The 18,344-nt window shown below is 41.2% G+C and overlaps 1 protein-coding gene across 5 annotated transcripts in view; it reads right to left on the bottom strand.

The window, feature by feature from the left end:
- The window catches only part of Ralgapa1 (Ral GTPase activating protein catalytic alpha subunit 1), a 211,135-nt gene extending 193,198 nt beyond the window's left edge, over positions 1-17,937 (bottom strand). For all 5 annotated transcript variants that reach the window (XM_028782695.1, XM_028782721.1, XM_028782713.1 and 2 more), the window contains exon 1: positions 17,803-17,937. In XM_028782695.1, the coding sequence (XP_028638528.1) occupies positions 17,803-17,908 (106 nt within the window). In that variant the 5' untranslated portion in view covers positions 17,909-17,937. The remainder of the gene's footprint in view (positions 1-17,802) is intronic.
- Positions 17,938-18,344: the final 407 nt, after the last annotated feature.

The following is an 18,344-nucleotide window of genomic DNA, read 5'->3' as shown; positions in this document are numbered from 1 at the left end:
CCTCCTCCTCCTCCTCCTCCTCCTCCTCCTCCTCCTCTTCCTCCTCCTCCTTTTCTTCTTCCTTCTCCTCTTCTTCTTCCTCCTCCTCATACATATATACTGAGCATTTATGTAGCCTGTGTGAGGTCCTGACTTCACTCTCTAGCACAAAAAAAGAGGCACCACTATGAAGCTATAATTGAACTGGACATGAAACAAGACTTGATTAAAATGTGGGAAATTTGAATTGTACATTGATGCTATGACTATAAATGATGTAGCTGTTTTAGAAAATGATTTGGAAAGATTTTTTAAAATGTTAAGAAAATTACCACATGACTCAAAAAGTTCATTACTAGGATGCAAATATTCACCATCACTCATAATTGCCAAACATGGCAAACAACTTAAATATCCGTGAATGATGAACAGATAGACAAGATGTAGTATATTCATACAACAAGTATCACGTACACATGAAAAAGAGTGAAGTCCTGTTTAGAACACTGTGCTAAGTAAACGAAGCCAAACAGAGGACAGTACATGTTTTACTGTTTGTAGGACTCATCCAGAACCACAGAGATGCAAAGTAATTAATTGACAGCTGCCAGGATGGGAAGGACTGCTAATAGGTGCACGTTTCTTCTCTCTCTTTCTTTTGGTGGTCTCTTCTAGCTCTAATATTTAATTCCTTAGCATCCCAATCTCTGGAACCTGTGATATCCTACCTGGCTAAATGAGTGAATGCTAAACTTCCTAACCAACTGAAAACAGCTACTATAAAAATAAGTAAATCTAATAAAGAGCTGAAAATATAAAAAAATTTCCCTAAAATCAGAAATTTCAAGCTATAGTATCACCATATGCCTAATACTTACTGCAAACAAATACATGACTTTCACTTTTTTGAAGAATACCTAACTCAGTATACTATTTTTATATTATAAAATAATGGCATGTTTTCAGAGTAATCAAAATAAAGTATTATTGGTGTTTTATATAACCAGTCGTACACATCCACAATAGCTGTCTCAGTTCATAAAGTCACTCCTCTAGCAGTGGGAGTATTCTCTTGGGTATGGAAGAGATTAGGTATATGCCTTTTAGGAGTCTGGGTGGAGAGAAGATAACAGATCGTTGTATGTTTTCCTTACATTAGCTACTAAACACCAGCAGTCAACGTTACGTCCTTTGTTTTCTAGCAGAAGCTCATCATTCCCTAAGTTGCTTACTTTTACCAGACACGTAGGGCTCATTCATTCTTAAAAACAAATTCTATCTAGTCTTGTGCTCGCTTTGCCAGAACCCAGGTCTTGAAAGTGCTAGGTAAGTGTTTTACCTTGAGGTACAAGTGATTTAATTTTATCATATTTAAGAGTCCAATTAAACTCTGAAAAAATGCTTCAGCCCCCCCCATAAGCTTTGTGGTTCAGTGCATTTTTTGTGCAGTGTCTAACTGTGTTTGAGGTGTTGTTATAATAACTTCATGGACCGATAAACTAAAGATTCAAAGTATTAGGTAATAAACAATGAAAATCAGAATCCAGTCTTGAGTTTCTCTATCGAGTCTTCACATCTCCTCAGCAGTTAACTACTCTCTACCACAGGATGCTACAGAGGGATTAAGTAATACATGTAAAATGCATGATCTAGAGCCTGTCAAATACTAAGTAATCAAAAATACAATTATTACCAATATATGACAGCACATTTTCTATAAAAATAACTGTCTAAAAATTCACTAAGAATATAGATTTACCAGACAAATTCTTTACATGAAAAGTTTACTTATTTAGTAATTATTAATGATTGGATATGTAATTCAGGGATATAACATGTATTAACATGCATGAAGTCTCAGCACAGTTCTCATCAAAAAAATTCCAGCAAATCTTTAGAAACATAATATTCCAATGTAGGAACAAAGCTAAATTCTAAAATCAATCTGCAAATTATTATAATCTGCTGAACTTGCTCAAACATTTCAGGGTGTTTTATTTGTTTCTGTGGCACTGAGTTCTGAACCCAACGCTTGGTGCACTGGGTCAGGCCTCGTGATATACTGGCACTCTATATCACAACCCCAAATTTTTACAAATACTTTCTTCTTCAACTTCATCTACATACTCATTTCTTCTGCAAGCACCTTCTGCAGTCCTCCTTTGGAGGGAGAATCTGACACTGTAGGGCTGATATGGCCTTCTACTATAGGAGCAGTCCTACCTCTACCTCTCAGATATCCTTTCAAATATTAACATTCTTCTAAAATGTAACTGTTTCCAGCTATGTTTTTAAAAGGTGTGCAAAAATCTCTCCTGGAAAAAAATAAATACCTTTAATTCTCAAACTTAAAAAGAAAAAAAACACTTAAGTAAATGGAAACCTCCTTAGAACAGAGAGGACATACTACTACTGTATTTCCTCTAAATGAAGTCTGTATGTTCAATGTAACTAAAACAAACAAAGCTGAGTAACAGCAAGCACAGTGGCACAAACTTGTAAGACTAGCAGGAGGTGAAACAAGAGGATTTCCTGTTCAAAATCAGCCAGAGCTACATAGGAAGGTATATGGTTTCAAAAAGCAAACATCCAATCAAGCTTTTCAGGGAAATTTGATTCTCAAATACATACAGTAGAGAGGGAAAGGCCAAAACTGCCAAGAAACTTCTCCTAGCTTTCTGTGACCATCTTCAAGAAATTACAGCCCAATTCTCTCAAACACTGAATGCCCAGAGTCTGAAATCAATGGGCTAAAATCAAGGCACTAGCAGTACCACCGTCTTCCTGCAGAAGCTGCAGAGAAGACTCCATTCTGTCTCTCGTCTTCTAAAGCATTTGCCATGTATCCATCAGCCACATAGCTCCAATCTTCAAGACCAGACCTTTGGACTTTCCATTTGCTCTGCATTGTATCACGCCTGCTCTCTGGGTCTGTTAACTTTATAATACAGTGGGGGTAAAAGTAAGGGACTCATGTACTTTAAGGCTAACTTTTTGGGGGCTCCTAAGATGAATTTTATAAAAGCTAAATACTATAAAGGAGAAAATAAAAATGTCTTTCAACAGCAGAAATTATGTTACCCATACCATAATGCCATAAACATTTTTCAGTTAGTGTCCTAGGTATGTGTATGTTTGTCTGCTCATTTTTCAGTTAATGTCCCGGGTGTGTGTGCCATGTTTGCCTATTCTTCTATGTTATTATACAGCACAGACTTTGGATTCTGAATCAAAAGCTTTTACAAACAAAAGTATTACAAAAGTATTTACAAAAGTATTTAAAACAACTCAACTTTCTTTCTGATTAGAATACTGACCTCCATGATTTTCTACCACTGCCAATTGAATATTCAGAGAACAGCTCTGCTCTCCTCATCCTTAAAGTAGCTGCTCAAGAACTGGACAGTGTTTACTGAGCACCTACGCAGTGCACACCACCACACTGCAGTGAGGGATAGAAAAAGATATTTCTGTGATCAGGAAAAACTTGAAGTACTCCTTAGGCATGTAAATAATATTGGAACCAAAGAATCAAATGACTAGAGGTGAATAGGCACAGTACATGGAAGTGTCATGTCAGCTCCTACACCCAGAACGGCTTGGCAGAAACTGTGTGTACATTTCCCCTGAAAGCTGCAAAAGTTGAAGCTTTCAGGTGGTAAGAATGATAGGAAGTCAGACTGGTAGAGCATGTATTAGCAAGGGACAGCACGGTGACTCTGGGTGGATACTACACTGTGATGTGCCACAGAGTTTTAACTAGGGGTAAAATAGGAAGGCAATGTGGTAGAAAAGATCTTAGGATACTTGAAGGAGTTTAAGGTATGGTGGTGAGCCTTTTAGGTGCAGATACTGCTTTTGAGATTAGGAAAGAGTCAGAGTTAAAACCTGGAATTTGAGTGGGATATATTGTCATTTGAACCCAAGGACAATTTACTCAAGGTTTATATATAGGTAGAAGAAAAGAGACTTGCAAACAGAACACTGAAAAACACTAACACTGAGGGGACAATGTGGCTACCGAAGAATAGTCTGCAAAAGTGTAATCAACGAAGTGGAATGTACAGGTCCTGGTTGTGCCTCCCTAATACACAGGAGGCAGATGAAAGGGGGTCCTGTGAGTTTGAGGCCAGCCTGATTTACATAGTGAGTTCCAGGACAAAGGGCAACAGAGAAACCCTGTCTCAAACACATACGGGCGTGCACATGCACACACAAGTGTGCGTGCACTCGCAATCAAGTAACCAAACAGAAAGTGGAGAACTCAGAGCACTGAGAACATCTGAAGGACAATGTGAACAAGCAACATGTATCCCCAACCATGGGCTATTTTCAGATGAATTCGTAAGTGTATCAGAATTATAAAAGGAGTAATCCATGAAGAGTGTCACCCACTAAAACAGGATGCAAAGAAATCTGCTATCAGGCTGGAGAGATGGCTCAGAGGTTAGGAGCACTGACTGCTCTTCCAGAGGTCCTGAGTTCAATTCCCAGCAACAACATGTTGGCTCACAACCATCTGTGATGGGATCTGAGGCCCTCTTCTGGTGGGTCTGAAGACAGCTACAGTGTACTCGTATAAGTAAAAGAAATAAATCTTTAAAAGAAAAAAAAGAAAGAAAGAAATCTGCTATCAGGAGAGAACTGGGACTCAGATTAGTCAAATGAGTTTCAACTGAATGAAGTACCACTATACTCCTTTGATTTTTAAGATGCAATTGCATCACTCAGAACATTAAGATAATTTTATTGTTTTAAACACAAGTTAAAAATTTTTAACTTCATCTTCTTGACAACGGGGATCCATTGAAAGAGCTGAAAACAGTTGTGACGTGCTCATTAATTAATGTACTATAGAAAGACTGTGACAACACCTTGTGAAAATTCAGAAAGGGAAAAAGATCCTCATAAGGAAACCAATCAGTAAACTCATACAAATTATTAAGCAACAATGAATAAACAGTTTAATAAAAAAAAAAAAGATGGTAAGAACAGACAAGAATGAACTGGCCAGGGCTGGGGAGATGGCTTAGCTGGTAAGGTAAAGTGTTTGTCACACAGAATGAAGATCTGAGTTTGGATCCCCAAAACTCACGTAGGGGTTTTATAGGCACCTATAATTCCAAAGCTGAAGAGTCAGAGACAGAAGGGTCCCGAGGGCTTTTCAGTCAGCCAGTCCAGCTGGTGGTGAGCTCCAAGCCAAAAAGGAGAGCCCTGACTCAAAAAAGGAAACAAAGAGAACATCTGAGCTATCTCCCGTTGACCTCTGACCTCCACATGCACTCTTGTGCACCCTCTCCCTCATGCACACAAACAAAAAGCAGTATTTAGCTGAAGAGCCAACGTAACGATGTCCTACAGAGACTGGGCATAGTGGAACATTCCTTTAATCTCAGAAGCAGAGCCAAAAGGATCTCTGTGAGTTTAAGATCACCACAGTCTACACAGCAAGTTCCAAGACATCCAGGACTACACAGAGACCTTGTTTCAAAGGGGGGGGGGTGTCCCATACATTTCAAACTCCAAGATCTCAATATAAATTTATCTTTTCTACTTATCATTAAAGATAAAATTCATGTCAATTGGAAGAAGGTAGTATCACTCACAAAAAAAAAAAACTAAACTATTCTAGAATTTTCTCCAAAATCTATTTCTATAGTATGACTACTTTAACAAAAGATACTATACAATAAATATATGAGTACATCCACATGACATACATAAATTTCAAATTAAATAAGAAAAAAGTTTCAAAACCAGCCCTAGGGCAGTGCTAACACCTGGGAGGACAAGGCAGGAACATTTAAACTTAAGTCAAGTGAGTTAAAGACACAGAGACAGAGAAATGGGGAAAAAATTCTTTTAACCAAAAACAAAGAATTCTTTCTATTCTAAAGACACCAAAAAACCCTGTAACATGACCTTTCTCTGTTTACCTGAGCTACCAGGAAATTGAAGAACCAAATTCAGTGACTGACAGCTGTAATCAGCTCATCTCTAACCCTCTAACCTGATAATGCTTCCTTTCTTCATAGGTGAAGTTGTTGTCCTTTCCTTTCTGTTCACTCTAATCCTTTACTCATTGCTTACTTGGCTACAATATAAACCTCAATAAATGACATACTAGTGCAAAGATGGTTTTCTGTATTTAAAACATCTTGTTCTATAAAGTACATCAATCAGAGTTATGGTTTGAATCTTTTATGTTTCAAAAGCTTTGCATCCTGGTAATGATGCTATTTGCAGGCAGTTCTTGAAACTTAGAAGGTAGGGCAGAACTGAAGAAGGTAAGTAAGTCACTGCAGACAGATACAAGTACCTCCCAAGTATAGGATCCCCAAGCTGCTTCCTGTCCAGGGTGATGTCAACACTTGCCACAGGCTACCACTTGCATTTAAGAAGCTCAACGAACATCAAGAAATATGAAGATAATCTAATGGCTCACAACTAATGAAGAGAGGGGAAATCGTAAAAGCAGACATAGGAAAAGAAACGGTATATTGTATACAGGAGAGAATTAAGATGAAAAAAAGACTTACCAGAAACATTATAAGCAAGGAGATAGAGAAATAAAATATTTAAAGAACAAAGGCAGGGGTGGGAATGGAGAAGCCCATAGACCTAGAATCTAAACATAGCAAAACTGTCTTCCAAAGAGTATTAAAAATAAAATAGGATACAATCACCATAGAGGAAATGTAAGCTTTTAAGCACAAATAAAATGACACAGAATAGACACAGTTTCTATGTTAAGGAATTCATAGCACTAAAAATGGTTCTAAATGAAGAAGTGTATAAGACCTTTTTGTCACTTACAAACCTTACAAAGGTGAGAGTGTAGCTCAGTGGCAGAAAATTTGTGAAGCCCTGGAGTGTATACTCAGCCCTGAAAAACTCTAAAAATCCTACAAAGATAACTATTTGCTTAGATAAAATAATATAGTGTTGGATTTATAACATATAGGTAAAAGATGGTAACAAAAGCATAAATGCTCAAAGTAAGGCAATGGAAGTCTTGCAAGGGTCTTAAATGCAAACTGGTGTGACATCACTCAGAGGTGTAGACCCTGACAGGTTTACAGATATATGCTAATCAGAAGGGGAAAAAGGGAAAGGGGAAGATGGAACTTAAGACAGGCCAAAAAGAAAACAAAAAGCAAGATGGCCAACTCAAACTTAATCATGTCAACAATCACATTAAATGCAATAATCCCCAACATTTCCATTAAAAGGTAGATTAATAGGGTCATGTTTTTAAAAGACTTCTCTCTAGGTATGATGATGTACTCCTGTCATCTTAGCATTCTAAAGGCTGAGGCAGGAAGAGTATTTTAAGTTTAAGGCCAGCACACAGTGAATGCCTGGTCAACCAGGGTTACATAACAATATCCTGTCTCTAAAGCAAGCAAGCAACCAACCAATCAACCAAACAACCAACCAATCAGTAAAACTGGGGCTGGGGCTTCCCTACCTAGAATGCATAAAGCTTTGGTTTGATCCCCAGCACCACATAAACCAGACACGGACTGTAATCACAGCCTATAATCCCAGAAGCCAGGAGGTGAAAGCAAGAAGACCAGAAACTCAAGATCACTCATCATCATTCTCAACTGCACAGTAAGTGTGAGGGCAGGATTCATGACACCATACCCTGCCATGTCTTTGCACAGCATGGGTCCTGAAACTCTGACTAGGGATGGCAAGTAAATAAAGAAATGACAGACACACAGACAGAGAAAAGCTGGGAAATCAGTTGTCTGGGCTCCCTGAAGGAGTAGCCACAGCATCCCGAAAACTCAGTATGTTTACTGTATACAGCTGAACGGGGAGGCGGGGTTCATGGTGTACAACTGACAAGAAGACAGGCTTAGCTAGCCACACTAGTAGGGGAGCAGTCACCAAACCATAAACACCCAGGGGAGAAAGCTATGATGAAGATTTTTTTCAAACACTATCAACATCCACACATGGACCACAGAAAGGCTTTGCCATCCCTCTAAATGTCACCCAAGGAAGAGTTTGTCACCCCCATGGGTCTGAGCCATTGGGGCCCTTGACATGGCTCTGCCTATGTCAACAACACACGTTCACTCAGAGCCTCACTTGGTCCCTATTCTGACTCAGAATAAATAAATGAAGGGGATGGGGCGAGCCAGGTAATAGGAAGTCCACTTTAAACATAAAGATGAAGTAGACTAAAGATGAGAAGACGTTCACCATGCAGCCAGGGCACGCCACAGAAGGTAAAAGTGCTTGCTGCCCACACCTGATAGCCAGAGTTCCATCTCCAGAGCCCATGTAAAGGTGGAAGGCGAATACCAACTCCACAAACCAACCTCCACACAAGCACTGTAAAGACACACATACATGAATATACTATGTATAGACACCAATTTTTTAAAAGCAATGCTTAATATAAAAGTGAAAACCAATCCTACAATTAGTATCATACTACATGGTGAAAAACCAATCGCTTTCCCCCTAAAATTGAGAACAAGGATGCATATTCATCACTTTTCTCTCCTTTCTTGTAAAAAAAAAAAAAAGTCTGTTAAAAAGATACCCACTTCTACATGTTGTCCTCCAGTTGAGCCAGCACCATTTGTTGAAAATGCTGTCCTTTTTCCACTGGACAGTTTTAGCTCCTTTGTCAAAGATCAAGTGACCATAGGAGTGTGGGTTCATTTCTGGGTCTTCAATTCTATTCCATTGATCTTCCTGCCTGTCTCTGTACCAATACCAGGTAGTTTTTATCACTATTGCTTTGTAGTACAGCTTGAGGTCAGGGATGGTGATTCCTCCCGAAGTTCTTTTCATGTAGAAGAATGAAAATTGATCCACTCTTATCCCCTTGTACAAAGCTCAAGTCTAAGTGGATAAAGGACCTCCACATAAAACCAGATACACTGAAACTAATAGAAGAGAAGGTGGGGAAGAGCCTCGAATACTTGGGCACAGGGGAAAAGTTCCTGAACAGAACTCCAATGGCATATGCTCTAAGATCGAGAATTGACAAATGGGACTTCATAAAATTGCAAAGTTTCTGTAAGGCAAAGGACACTGTCAATAGGACAAAACGACAACCAACAAATTGGGAAAGGATCTTTACCAATCCTTCATCTGATAGAGGGCTAATATCCAATATATACAAAGAACTCAAGAAATTAGACTCCAGACAACCAAATTACCCTATTAAAAAATGGGGTATAGAGCTTAACAAAGAATTTTCAACGGAAGAAACGCAAATGGCCGAGAAGCACCTAAAGAAATGTTCAGCATCCTTAGTCGTCAGGGAAATGCAAATCAAAACAACCCTGAGATTCCATCTCACACCAGTCAGAATGGCTAAGATTAAAAACTCAGGTGATAGTAGATGCTGGCGAGGGTGTGGAGAAAGAGGAACACTCCTCCATTGTTGGTGGGACTGCAAGATGGTGCAACCACTTTGGAAATCAGTCTGGCGGTTCCTCAGAAAATTGGACATAGCATTACCTGAGGATCCAGCTATACCACTCCTAGGCATATACCCAGAAGATGCTCGAACATATAACAAGGACATATGCTCAACTATGTTCATAGCAGCCTTGTTTATAATAGCCAAGAGCTGGAAAGAACCCAGATGTCCTTCAACTGAGGAATGGATTCAAAAAATGTGGTATATTTACACAATGGAGTATTACTCAGCTATTAAAAACAATGAATTCGAGAGGTTCCTAGGTAAATGGATGGAACTAGAAATTATCATCCTGAGTGAGGTAAGTCAATCACAAAAGAACACACATGGTATTCACTCACTGATTATTGGATATTAGCCCAGAACCTTGAAATGCCCAAGATGCAACTCAGAGGCCACATGAAGCCCATAAAGAAGGAAGACCAAGTGGGGGTGATTCGGTCCTTCTTAGAAGGAGCAACAAAATACTCAAGGGAGCAAATATGGAGACAAAGTGGGGGACAGAAACTGAAGGAGGGGCCGTCTCAAGACCACTCCACCTGAGTATCTATCCCATGTGCAATCACCAAAGGTAGATGCTGATGTGGAAGTCAGGTAGTGCATGCTGATAAGAGCCTGATATGGATATCTCCTCAGAGGTCTTCAAGAGTCTGACATACTCAGAGGCAGATGCTCACAACTAGCCATTGAACTGATCATGGGGTTCTCAATAGAGGAGTTAGAGTGAAGACTGAAGGAGAGCTGAAAGGATTTGCTGCACCATGAGGAGAGCAACAATACCAACCAACCACAGCTCCCAGGGTCTAAACCACCAGCCTGGGAGCACTTAGGGAGGGATCCAGTGCTTCAGTTGAATATGTAAGAGTGGAGGGCCCTGCTGGGCATAGGTGGAAGAAGAGAACCTTGACCTCATGAAGGCTGGATGCCCCAGGGGGTGGGAATTTTGAGGGTGGGGAGGTGGGAGTGGGGGGGGTAGATAGAGGTTACATCCACAGAGAAGAAGGAGGAGGGGTGAGGGGATTGGGGGTTCCTGGGTGGGTGGGGGATGGGGTAAGGGGACAACATAGGAAATGTAAATAAAACATCTAATAAAAATTTAAAAAAAAAAAAAAAAGATACCCACTTCATAGTTAGTTCAAGAAGGCAAGAGGGAAAAAAAGGAATAAAGCACCCACATTGGAAAGTGGGAAAAAAAGAAAGAAAAGAAAACCAATGGAATTCACCCCAGGGGCAATAGAGGTGTGAAATGTAGAGACAGCTCAGTGAATAAAAATACTGCTTGTTTTTCCAGAGGGCAGGAGTCTGAGTCCCAGACCCCATATGGTGGCTTACAGCCTCTGTAAACTCAGTTCTAGGGGCTCCAAAGACCTTTTCTAACCTCTCAGGCACCAGGAACACAAGTGGTACGCAAACACACACGCAGGCAAACATTCATACACACAAAATAAAAGTATTTTAAAGTTAGTATTTCCCTAAACTAACTACAACCAGAAATAAATACCAAGACAGCATTTAGGAGTGTGGAGTGGGGGAGGGGGTTCCGTTTGTTTGCGGTTTTGTTTTTGGTAGTTTTGTTTTTGGTAGTTTTGTTTGTTTGTTTGTTTGTTGAGATGTAGTCTTATTATCTAGCCCTGACTGGATTGGAACTCAGAACTCTGCCTGGCTCTGACTGCTGAGTGCTAAGATCAAAGGTGTGTGCTACCATGCCTGCCTATGATAACACTTTATAAGAGTTGCAAAAGTAGACAATACCTAGGGGTTAGCCCTGATCAAAGTTTCACAGCACAGCACTGCTGAGAAACATAAAGTCCTATGTAAGTAAACAGAGACATCCTGGCTCATGATGCCAAGTGTCGAACTGTCTTCAGACTTTCCCAGACTGCTGTTCAGACTCAAAGCAGTCCCAGTCAAAATCCCAAGGGGTTGCTGCTGTGTTTAGAAATTGAGAAACTAACTTTTCATTCTTTTAAACGTTATTCTACATGTATAGATGTTTTGCCTGCATAACTCTGTGTACCATTTGTATGCCTGGTGCCTTCAGAGGCCATAAGAGGGAATTAGATTCCTGGAAGCAGATTTACAGATGGCTGTCAGCAGTCACCATGTGTGTACTGAGAACTGAATCCAGGACCTCTGGAAGAACAGCCAGTGCTCTTAACCACTGAGCCATCTCTCCAGCACCTTTTGCTTTTTTGGAGTGTCTCAACACTATGTTGCCCAGGCAAGGCTTGAAGTAGTTGCCTCAAATGTCCCTTTGTCCTCAGCCTCCTAAGTTGCTGGACAATGAGCTAGCTGGGACAACAGGCATGTGCCACCATGATGCACTTGGTTGGCTTAACAAGTTAATCTTAAGTTCACATGGAAACAGAAATGGTCTGGCACTTCAAAAGCAAAAGCAGTAACAAAGAACACCCATGAAAACGAGAAAATTGGAAGAAACACTAAGTTTCAGGATTTATTTTAGTTACAATAATCAAAACATTGTGGTATTGGCACCAGCACAGATAAAACAGATCACTGAAACAAAACAGTCTAGAAATAGGCCCACATATATTTAGACAGCCAGGTTCTAACAAAAGCACAAGGGCAGGCAGTTCAATACAGTAGGACTTAAACAGAAGTCTGAAAACTGGTATCTCCATACAAAGATGGGTGGAGAAGCACTCTACAGCACACTACCTATCACATTTACAAAGCAAAATAAATTCAGAATGAATCACGGCCCCAGATAAAACCTAAACTGGTATCACATTTAGAAGCATAAAGGAAAATATGTAACCATGAGATAGGCAAAGATTTTAGATGACACTGTCTAAAAGTTAACATAAAAGAAAAAGTTGATATAAATTTTTAAATAAGATAAAGTTTTGGTTTTGGTGGTCCTGATAGGGATGAAACCCAAGAATTTGTGCAAGGCAGGCAAACACTCTCCTGAGCCACATTCCCAGCTCATAAATATTTAATCAAAATTAAGAATCCTAGGGGATGGAGCGCTGGCTCCTCGTAATAGCACTGGCTACTGTCCTGACACCTTCCAGCCTGTGTGGGCATGGCACGAACATGGTACACAAACACACATGCAGACAGAACATCCATAAACATTAAATAAAAATAAATGTTTAAAGGGAATGGAAAAATGACCCACAGCCGGGCGGTGGTGGCGCACGCCTTTAATCCCAGCACTTGGGAGGCAGAGGCAGGTGGATTTCTGAGTTCGAGGCCAGCCTGGTCTACAGAGTGAGTTCCAGAACAGCCAGGGCTACACAGAGAAACCCTGTCTCAAAAAACCAAAAAAAAAAAAAAAAAGAAAAAAAGAAAAAAGAAAAATGACCCACAATTGGCCAGAACTGGAGGTTAGAGTTCTTGGTAAGTCATTTATTTCGTGAAAATACTTAAGTAGCTAGGTGCCACTGGAAGTAGAGCACCTGCCTAAGCTTGAGGTCCTGGTTTTGATCCTTAGCACTGAGAAAACAAAACAAAACAAATCCTCAAAAAAAATCTGTTTACCGAATATATAAAGAACTTTTAAAACTAAAGTAGAAAACAAAGCAATTTAAAAAATCTGACAGGCGGGCGGTGGTGGTGCATGCCTTTAATCCCAGCACTTGGGAAGCAGAGGCAGGCAGATTTCTGAGTTCGAGGCCAGCCTGGTCTACAGAGTGAGTTCCAGGATAGCCAGGGCTACATAGAGAAACCCTGTCTCGAAAAACCAAAAATAAATAAATAAATAAATAAATAAATAAATAAATAAATATTCTGACAATGACGATGGCTGAAGAGATGGCCCAGCAGATAAAGCACTTGCCATGCTAACCTGAGGACCAGCATTCAGATCCCGAGCCCAGAGCTTGGAAGGTAGGGACAGGTGATCCCTGGAGCAAGCTGGCTTGCTCGACTAGCTGTTATCAAGAAACTCTGGATTCAATTGAGAGACCCTGCCCCAACAAATAAGATGAGAATAATCCAGATATACTCATAACCTCAACATTCCATCCTCCATATGCTCATGTACACACACGCACGCACACTCACGCACGCACACGAGCATACTAAAAATGTGATGAGACTTCAAAAGAAAGTTTACCCGAGAAGTTACACAATGGAAATAAGCGAAGACTGTCAGACACGATCCGCACACACACTACGGGCTGAAACAAAGAGGTCAGGTCACACTGAGCAGTGCCAGCGCATAGAAGGAGGTACTGGCACTCATGCTACTCCTGAAATGTTAAACAATAAAAAAGAGATTGGCAGTTTCTTTAGTTGTTCTGTTGTTGAAACAAAGTTTCTCTCATTCTACAGCCCAGGCTAGACTAACTCACTTATGTAGATTCAAACTTGAGGCAATCCTCCTGACTCAGTCTCCCAAGTGCTGAGATTATAGGCATCAACTACTACTGTACCTGGCCTGGCAGTTTCTCCAATGTTAATTACTATACTACTATCACATGATCTAGCCATTCCATTCCTACGCATCCAACCACTCAAAATGAAAAGTACAGCCATTCAAGCACACATTACAGCAACTCCATTTCTAACAGTCCCAAACAACCCACATGTTAATCAACAGATGAGTGGAAAAACTGTGGTCTAGTCAAGAATGAAAACACAAACCACTGACACCAGAGGACAACAAAAATGGGTTTCAAAATAATGAGGCTAAACCAGGCAGTGGTGATGCACGCCTTTAATCCCAGCACTTGGGAGGCAGAGGCAGGCGGATTTCTGAGTTCGAGAGTTCGAAGCTAGCCTGGTCTACAGAGTGAGTTCCAGGACAGCCAGGGCTACACAGAGAAACCCTGTATAGAAAAAAAAACCAAAACCAAAAAACGAACAAACAAAAAAGAATGATCTAGCAATAACCCATTGTTAGCTAAATAAGCCCTTTTAAATCCAGATAGCTGAACTTTCAACTTGCCACTTTAAGTAGAAGCAAACTAACATTTCCAGAATATGTATAATATATCCAGAGCTATTTTAGTCACTTTACATGTGCTAACCTTACTACCATCATCATTAGTATATCTTAAAGCTACTAGTTATAAGACAGAAGTGGGAAGTAAAAAGATATCATGAAACTCTACAAACCAGACAAGTCCTTTTACTTATTTTTTATTTTTGGCTTAACTTTTAGTTCCCACAAACCAAATACATGATCAATAAGCAGCCAGCAGATCTGAAATCTAAACCCATCAGAGGAGAGTTTAGTAATTTTTTGAGACAAGAGTCTCACAATGTAGCTCTGGTTGACATGGCACTCCCTAGAAATCGGTATCCCAGAGTGTCCTGACTTGTAATGCATTGATGGGATCATTACAACTAGCTAAATTCTATCAGTTAACTGCAGTTTTCACTACAGTGGAAACACACATGCCAAGAAAAAGGTTACTACTGCATATTTAAGTTTTAAGTTTTTATATAATAATTTTTAAGGAAAAGAAGACATACACACCCTTTTTTGCTTTTTTAATAATGTAAGGACTTAAAACAGACAGACAGACAGACAGGAAGAAAGAACGGAAGACAGACAGGCTGGCTGGCTGGAGAGGTAGTTCAATGGTTAAGAATGCTGGCTGCTTTCCAGAGAACCTAGAAATTCAAGTCCCAGCACCCATACGGTAGCTTACAATTGTCTGCAACTCCAGTTCTAGGGGATCAAACACCCTCTTCTAGCTTCCATGGGTACCAGAGCACATATGTAATGCACAGACAAACATACAGACATGGAAAAATAAAATATATACATTTTTTAAAATAAAAGGCACTGAAGAAGACATCTTTAAAGACTTTCGAATGTTGGACATTCCTACAGACCTCTGCCCAGTGAGTAAGGATCTATACAGAAGCCCACACTAAGGCAGTTGTAGATCAGTGATGCCAACATGAGACAGATCATGTCTGGACATACTTTTTCTAAGGGAGGTGGTATTTTATTATCTGCATGTACTGACTTCTCCAATAAATACCCCTAGTGACTAGCACTTTTGTTTGCTCCAGTATGATTTTGTGTTATTAGGAGACTAAGTAGTTTTTTCATTGTTTTTCCTTAGAACCCTATTTATTTCCAAAAAGGAAATGGCTCTTCCAACCACAAAACAGGATGCCAGCAGGCAAGCCTCTAAGGGGTCAACTTTATCTTTCTATTTCTCCCACTCATTTTCTTAGAAACCATACTAATCTTATTTTAAGTAACTGTAACCATTCAATACTGAAGCTGAAATGTTGCTCAGCAGCAAAGTGCCTGCTAGCACACTTGAGTCCTCAGTTCAATTCCTAGCCCTGAGGCTGAGGGAGAGAACTTAAAACCAACCATAGCATTTGGGCGTTCATTTTTTAGTATGCATTCTGACAAGGTCTCAGAACTGCTATTCTGACACTTAGGGCTTGAACATTGTTGAGAGGGGTTTTTCTGTTTAGCAGTATCTAGCATACTATATGTAGCACATACTGTATGTACCACAGAAAAAGTGTTTCCAGACACGACCACCTGCTTACGGCACGTGTTTGGTTAAGCTCCGTAGTTCTACAACTACTTTAGTGTGGGCTTCTTACAGGGCACAGGTCTGTAAGGATGTTCAACCTCTGACATCTGTGAAAGATAAGTCATTCCTGGTGATTTCATTCTTTCAAAAGACTCCTTAAATTATAAAAGCAAAAAGTATTCTATTTTCAAACTGAGGAAGCCAGGTCCTACAAAATATCCAACACGTGTGACAGTAATACATCTCATGTTTCCCAGGTTAGGAAACACACACACACACACACACACACACACACAAACCACAAAAACCTCTATGCCAAAAAAAGATAAAGAAACAAATTCTTAATCAACCATGGCAGTTAATTTAGGGAATCTCAATATCCTGTTGTAACTTGGCTTTATAGTTCTGCATTTGTGCAGTCTGCAGCTTGTCTCAAGTGAGAGTCAGGTTGCACCAAGTGTCCAGTTTCAAACCGCCATTATTTTGTAATACACCTACGTGCCCGATGACTTTGTACATCTCAGCATATCTTTTCACACAAGTCTTCAGTGACTTAACTCCACAATGAAAATGTTAAAAAACCTTTACCATATTTAAATGGTTTACATAAGATGGATTTAATTGCTTTCTCATTACAGCACAGGAGTAAGTACTTGTGATAAAGATTAGCTGTCAGACCTGTAGGAAGTCCGAAAAACAAATTAGAGACGGAAAATCTGGGCTTTGTGATTTAATCTCCATCAGCTCTTTCCACGGCTTACCTTCACCTTTCTCATTTATATTTTTAAAAATGGCAACAATATCTCTATTTCTAGATTGTCAAGGTGTTTTATTCTAATTCATGTGAAACACTCTGTAGACAGTAAAACACTGCCACAAATGTTGGGTATTATTAGTGGTATCAGTCACAATACAGTAGAGAAATCCATCCATGAATCAGAGGACACAACACTAAACATATAAGTCACTTTCCAAAATAGGCAGAAATTAGGAAAACACCTCGAGAAAATAAACTTTGAATTAGAATCCAGACATCTGGGATCTAACCTCAGTTATCCTATTAGTCTATACATAAGCCCTGGCCAACTTTGCTTTTTACTTCAAATTTCTTCATTAAAAAAAAAAAATCCAAGTACAGAAGCAAAAGTTCCGTAAGTACACAGTTCAGGTTTCATCAGTGCTGTCTATGACCAAGTATCCAAAAATCCTCCTTTAACACTTAATCCCAAATTTAGCTGCTTCGGTCTTCAGAGAAACTGAAGTTGAAGACGGCGGAGAGTTAAGAAATTTTTAATGAAAACTGAATTCTGTATGGTCCTCGAGAATCCTGTTCTCTATAATTAAGTTTTCTTTCTAAAGGACAGCAAATGAAGGAACAGGGTGTAGGGCGGGGTTCTTTCCACAAGCTTCTTTCGGGAACCACCCACTTCCCAAAGAGGTGTAACTGCTTCCTCCAGGCCCTCACCTGCCAAAAAAACAAACCCCAAAAACTTGAAAGACTACGGGTTACACTGGCCGAGCCAGCACTTTGCTTTGCTTTCCACTCGGGTGGGTATGGCAGTAGTCAGTCCTATGGCAAACACACCCTTTAAACACCATTACCCACAACACCAAGTGTCCCTGAAGTCTCATCAAGGACTTAAGTTTCTGGCCTGACAGTCTTTTTTTAAAGAATCAGACCACGAACTCAAACGTGGGTCTCTCCGTAACCAACTGCCAAGCTGCCCCTTAAAGCCCTCGCCGCCCGCCCTCCCCGCGCGTGGGCAGAGGCGCCGCCGGCCCTCACTCCTGACCGCGCCAGGTCGCGAGGGCGAACCCCGGAGCTCGCGGGGTGACAGGCCGGGGCAGCGAGGCCACGGCGGCGCCCCGGGTCGCTGCTCTCCTCACCGATGACGATGCGCAGGTGCTTGAGGCGGGTCAGCGCGTCCTTCTTGGTGTCCAGCACCTTCTGGGTGGACTTCTTCACGTCCCCGTGAGGCTTCTTAGAGAACATCCTGCGGCCGCCGCGGCCCCTCCCGGCCGGGTCCCGACGACCCAGCGCAGGCGGTGGGCTGGGAAGAGGCTAGCCGCGGCGGCTCATGCGTTCCCCCGCCGCGCCGGCCCCGCTGCCAGGCCCGCCTCGCGCCGCCGCTGCACGGAACCTGCAGCCCCGGCTCCAATATGGCGGATCCGCCCCGCGCGCTGCAGCGATGAGGAGACGCGGAGCGGCCGCCGCCGCCCAGGCCGCGGCCGGGACCCCACAGCCGCGGAGATGGAGCGCTCAGCCGCGGCGCCACTCCGCTCTCCCTGAGGCCCCCTTAAGGTTGAAGCTTCTCTAGCAGCTTCAACCCCGCGGAGGCCAAAACCGAGTCGTGTGGTGATGGAGTTTCACGACTCTGCCGTCGGTGGCGAACGGTCCCCGTGGCAACCGCCTTCTGACGTCAAGTGCT

Source organism: Grammomys surdaster, unplaced genomic scaffold (assembly GCF_004785775.1).
Source record: "Grammomys surdaster isolate TR1022 unplaced genomic scaffold, NIH_TR_1.0 98, whole genome shotgun sequence".
NCBI classification, from domain to species: Eukaryota; Metazoa; Chordata; class Mammalia; order Rodentia; family Muridae; genus Grammomys; species Grammomys surdaster.
The sequence above is the reverse complement of the archived record's forward strand: the minus strand, read 5'-3'. Positions and strand labels throughout refer to the sequence as shown.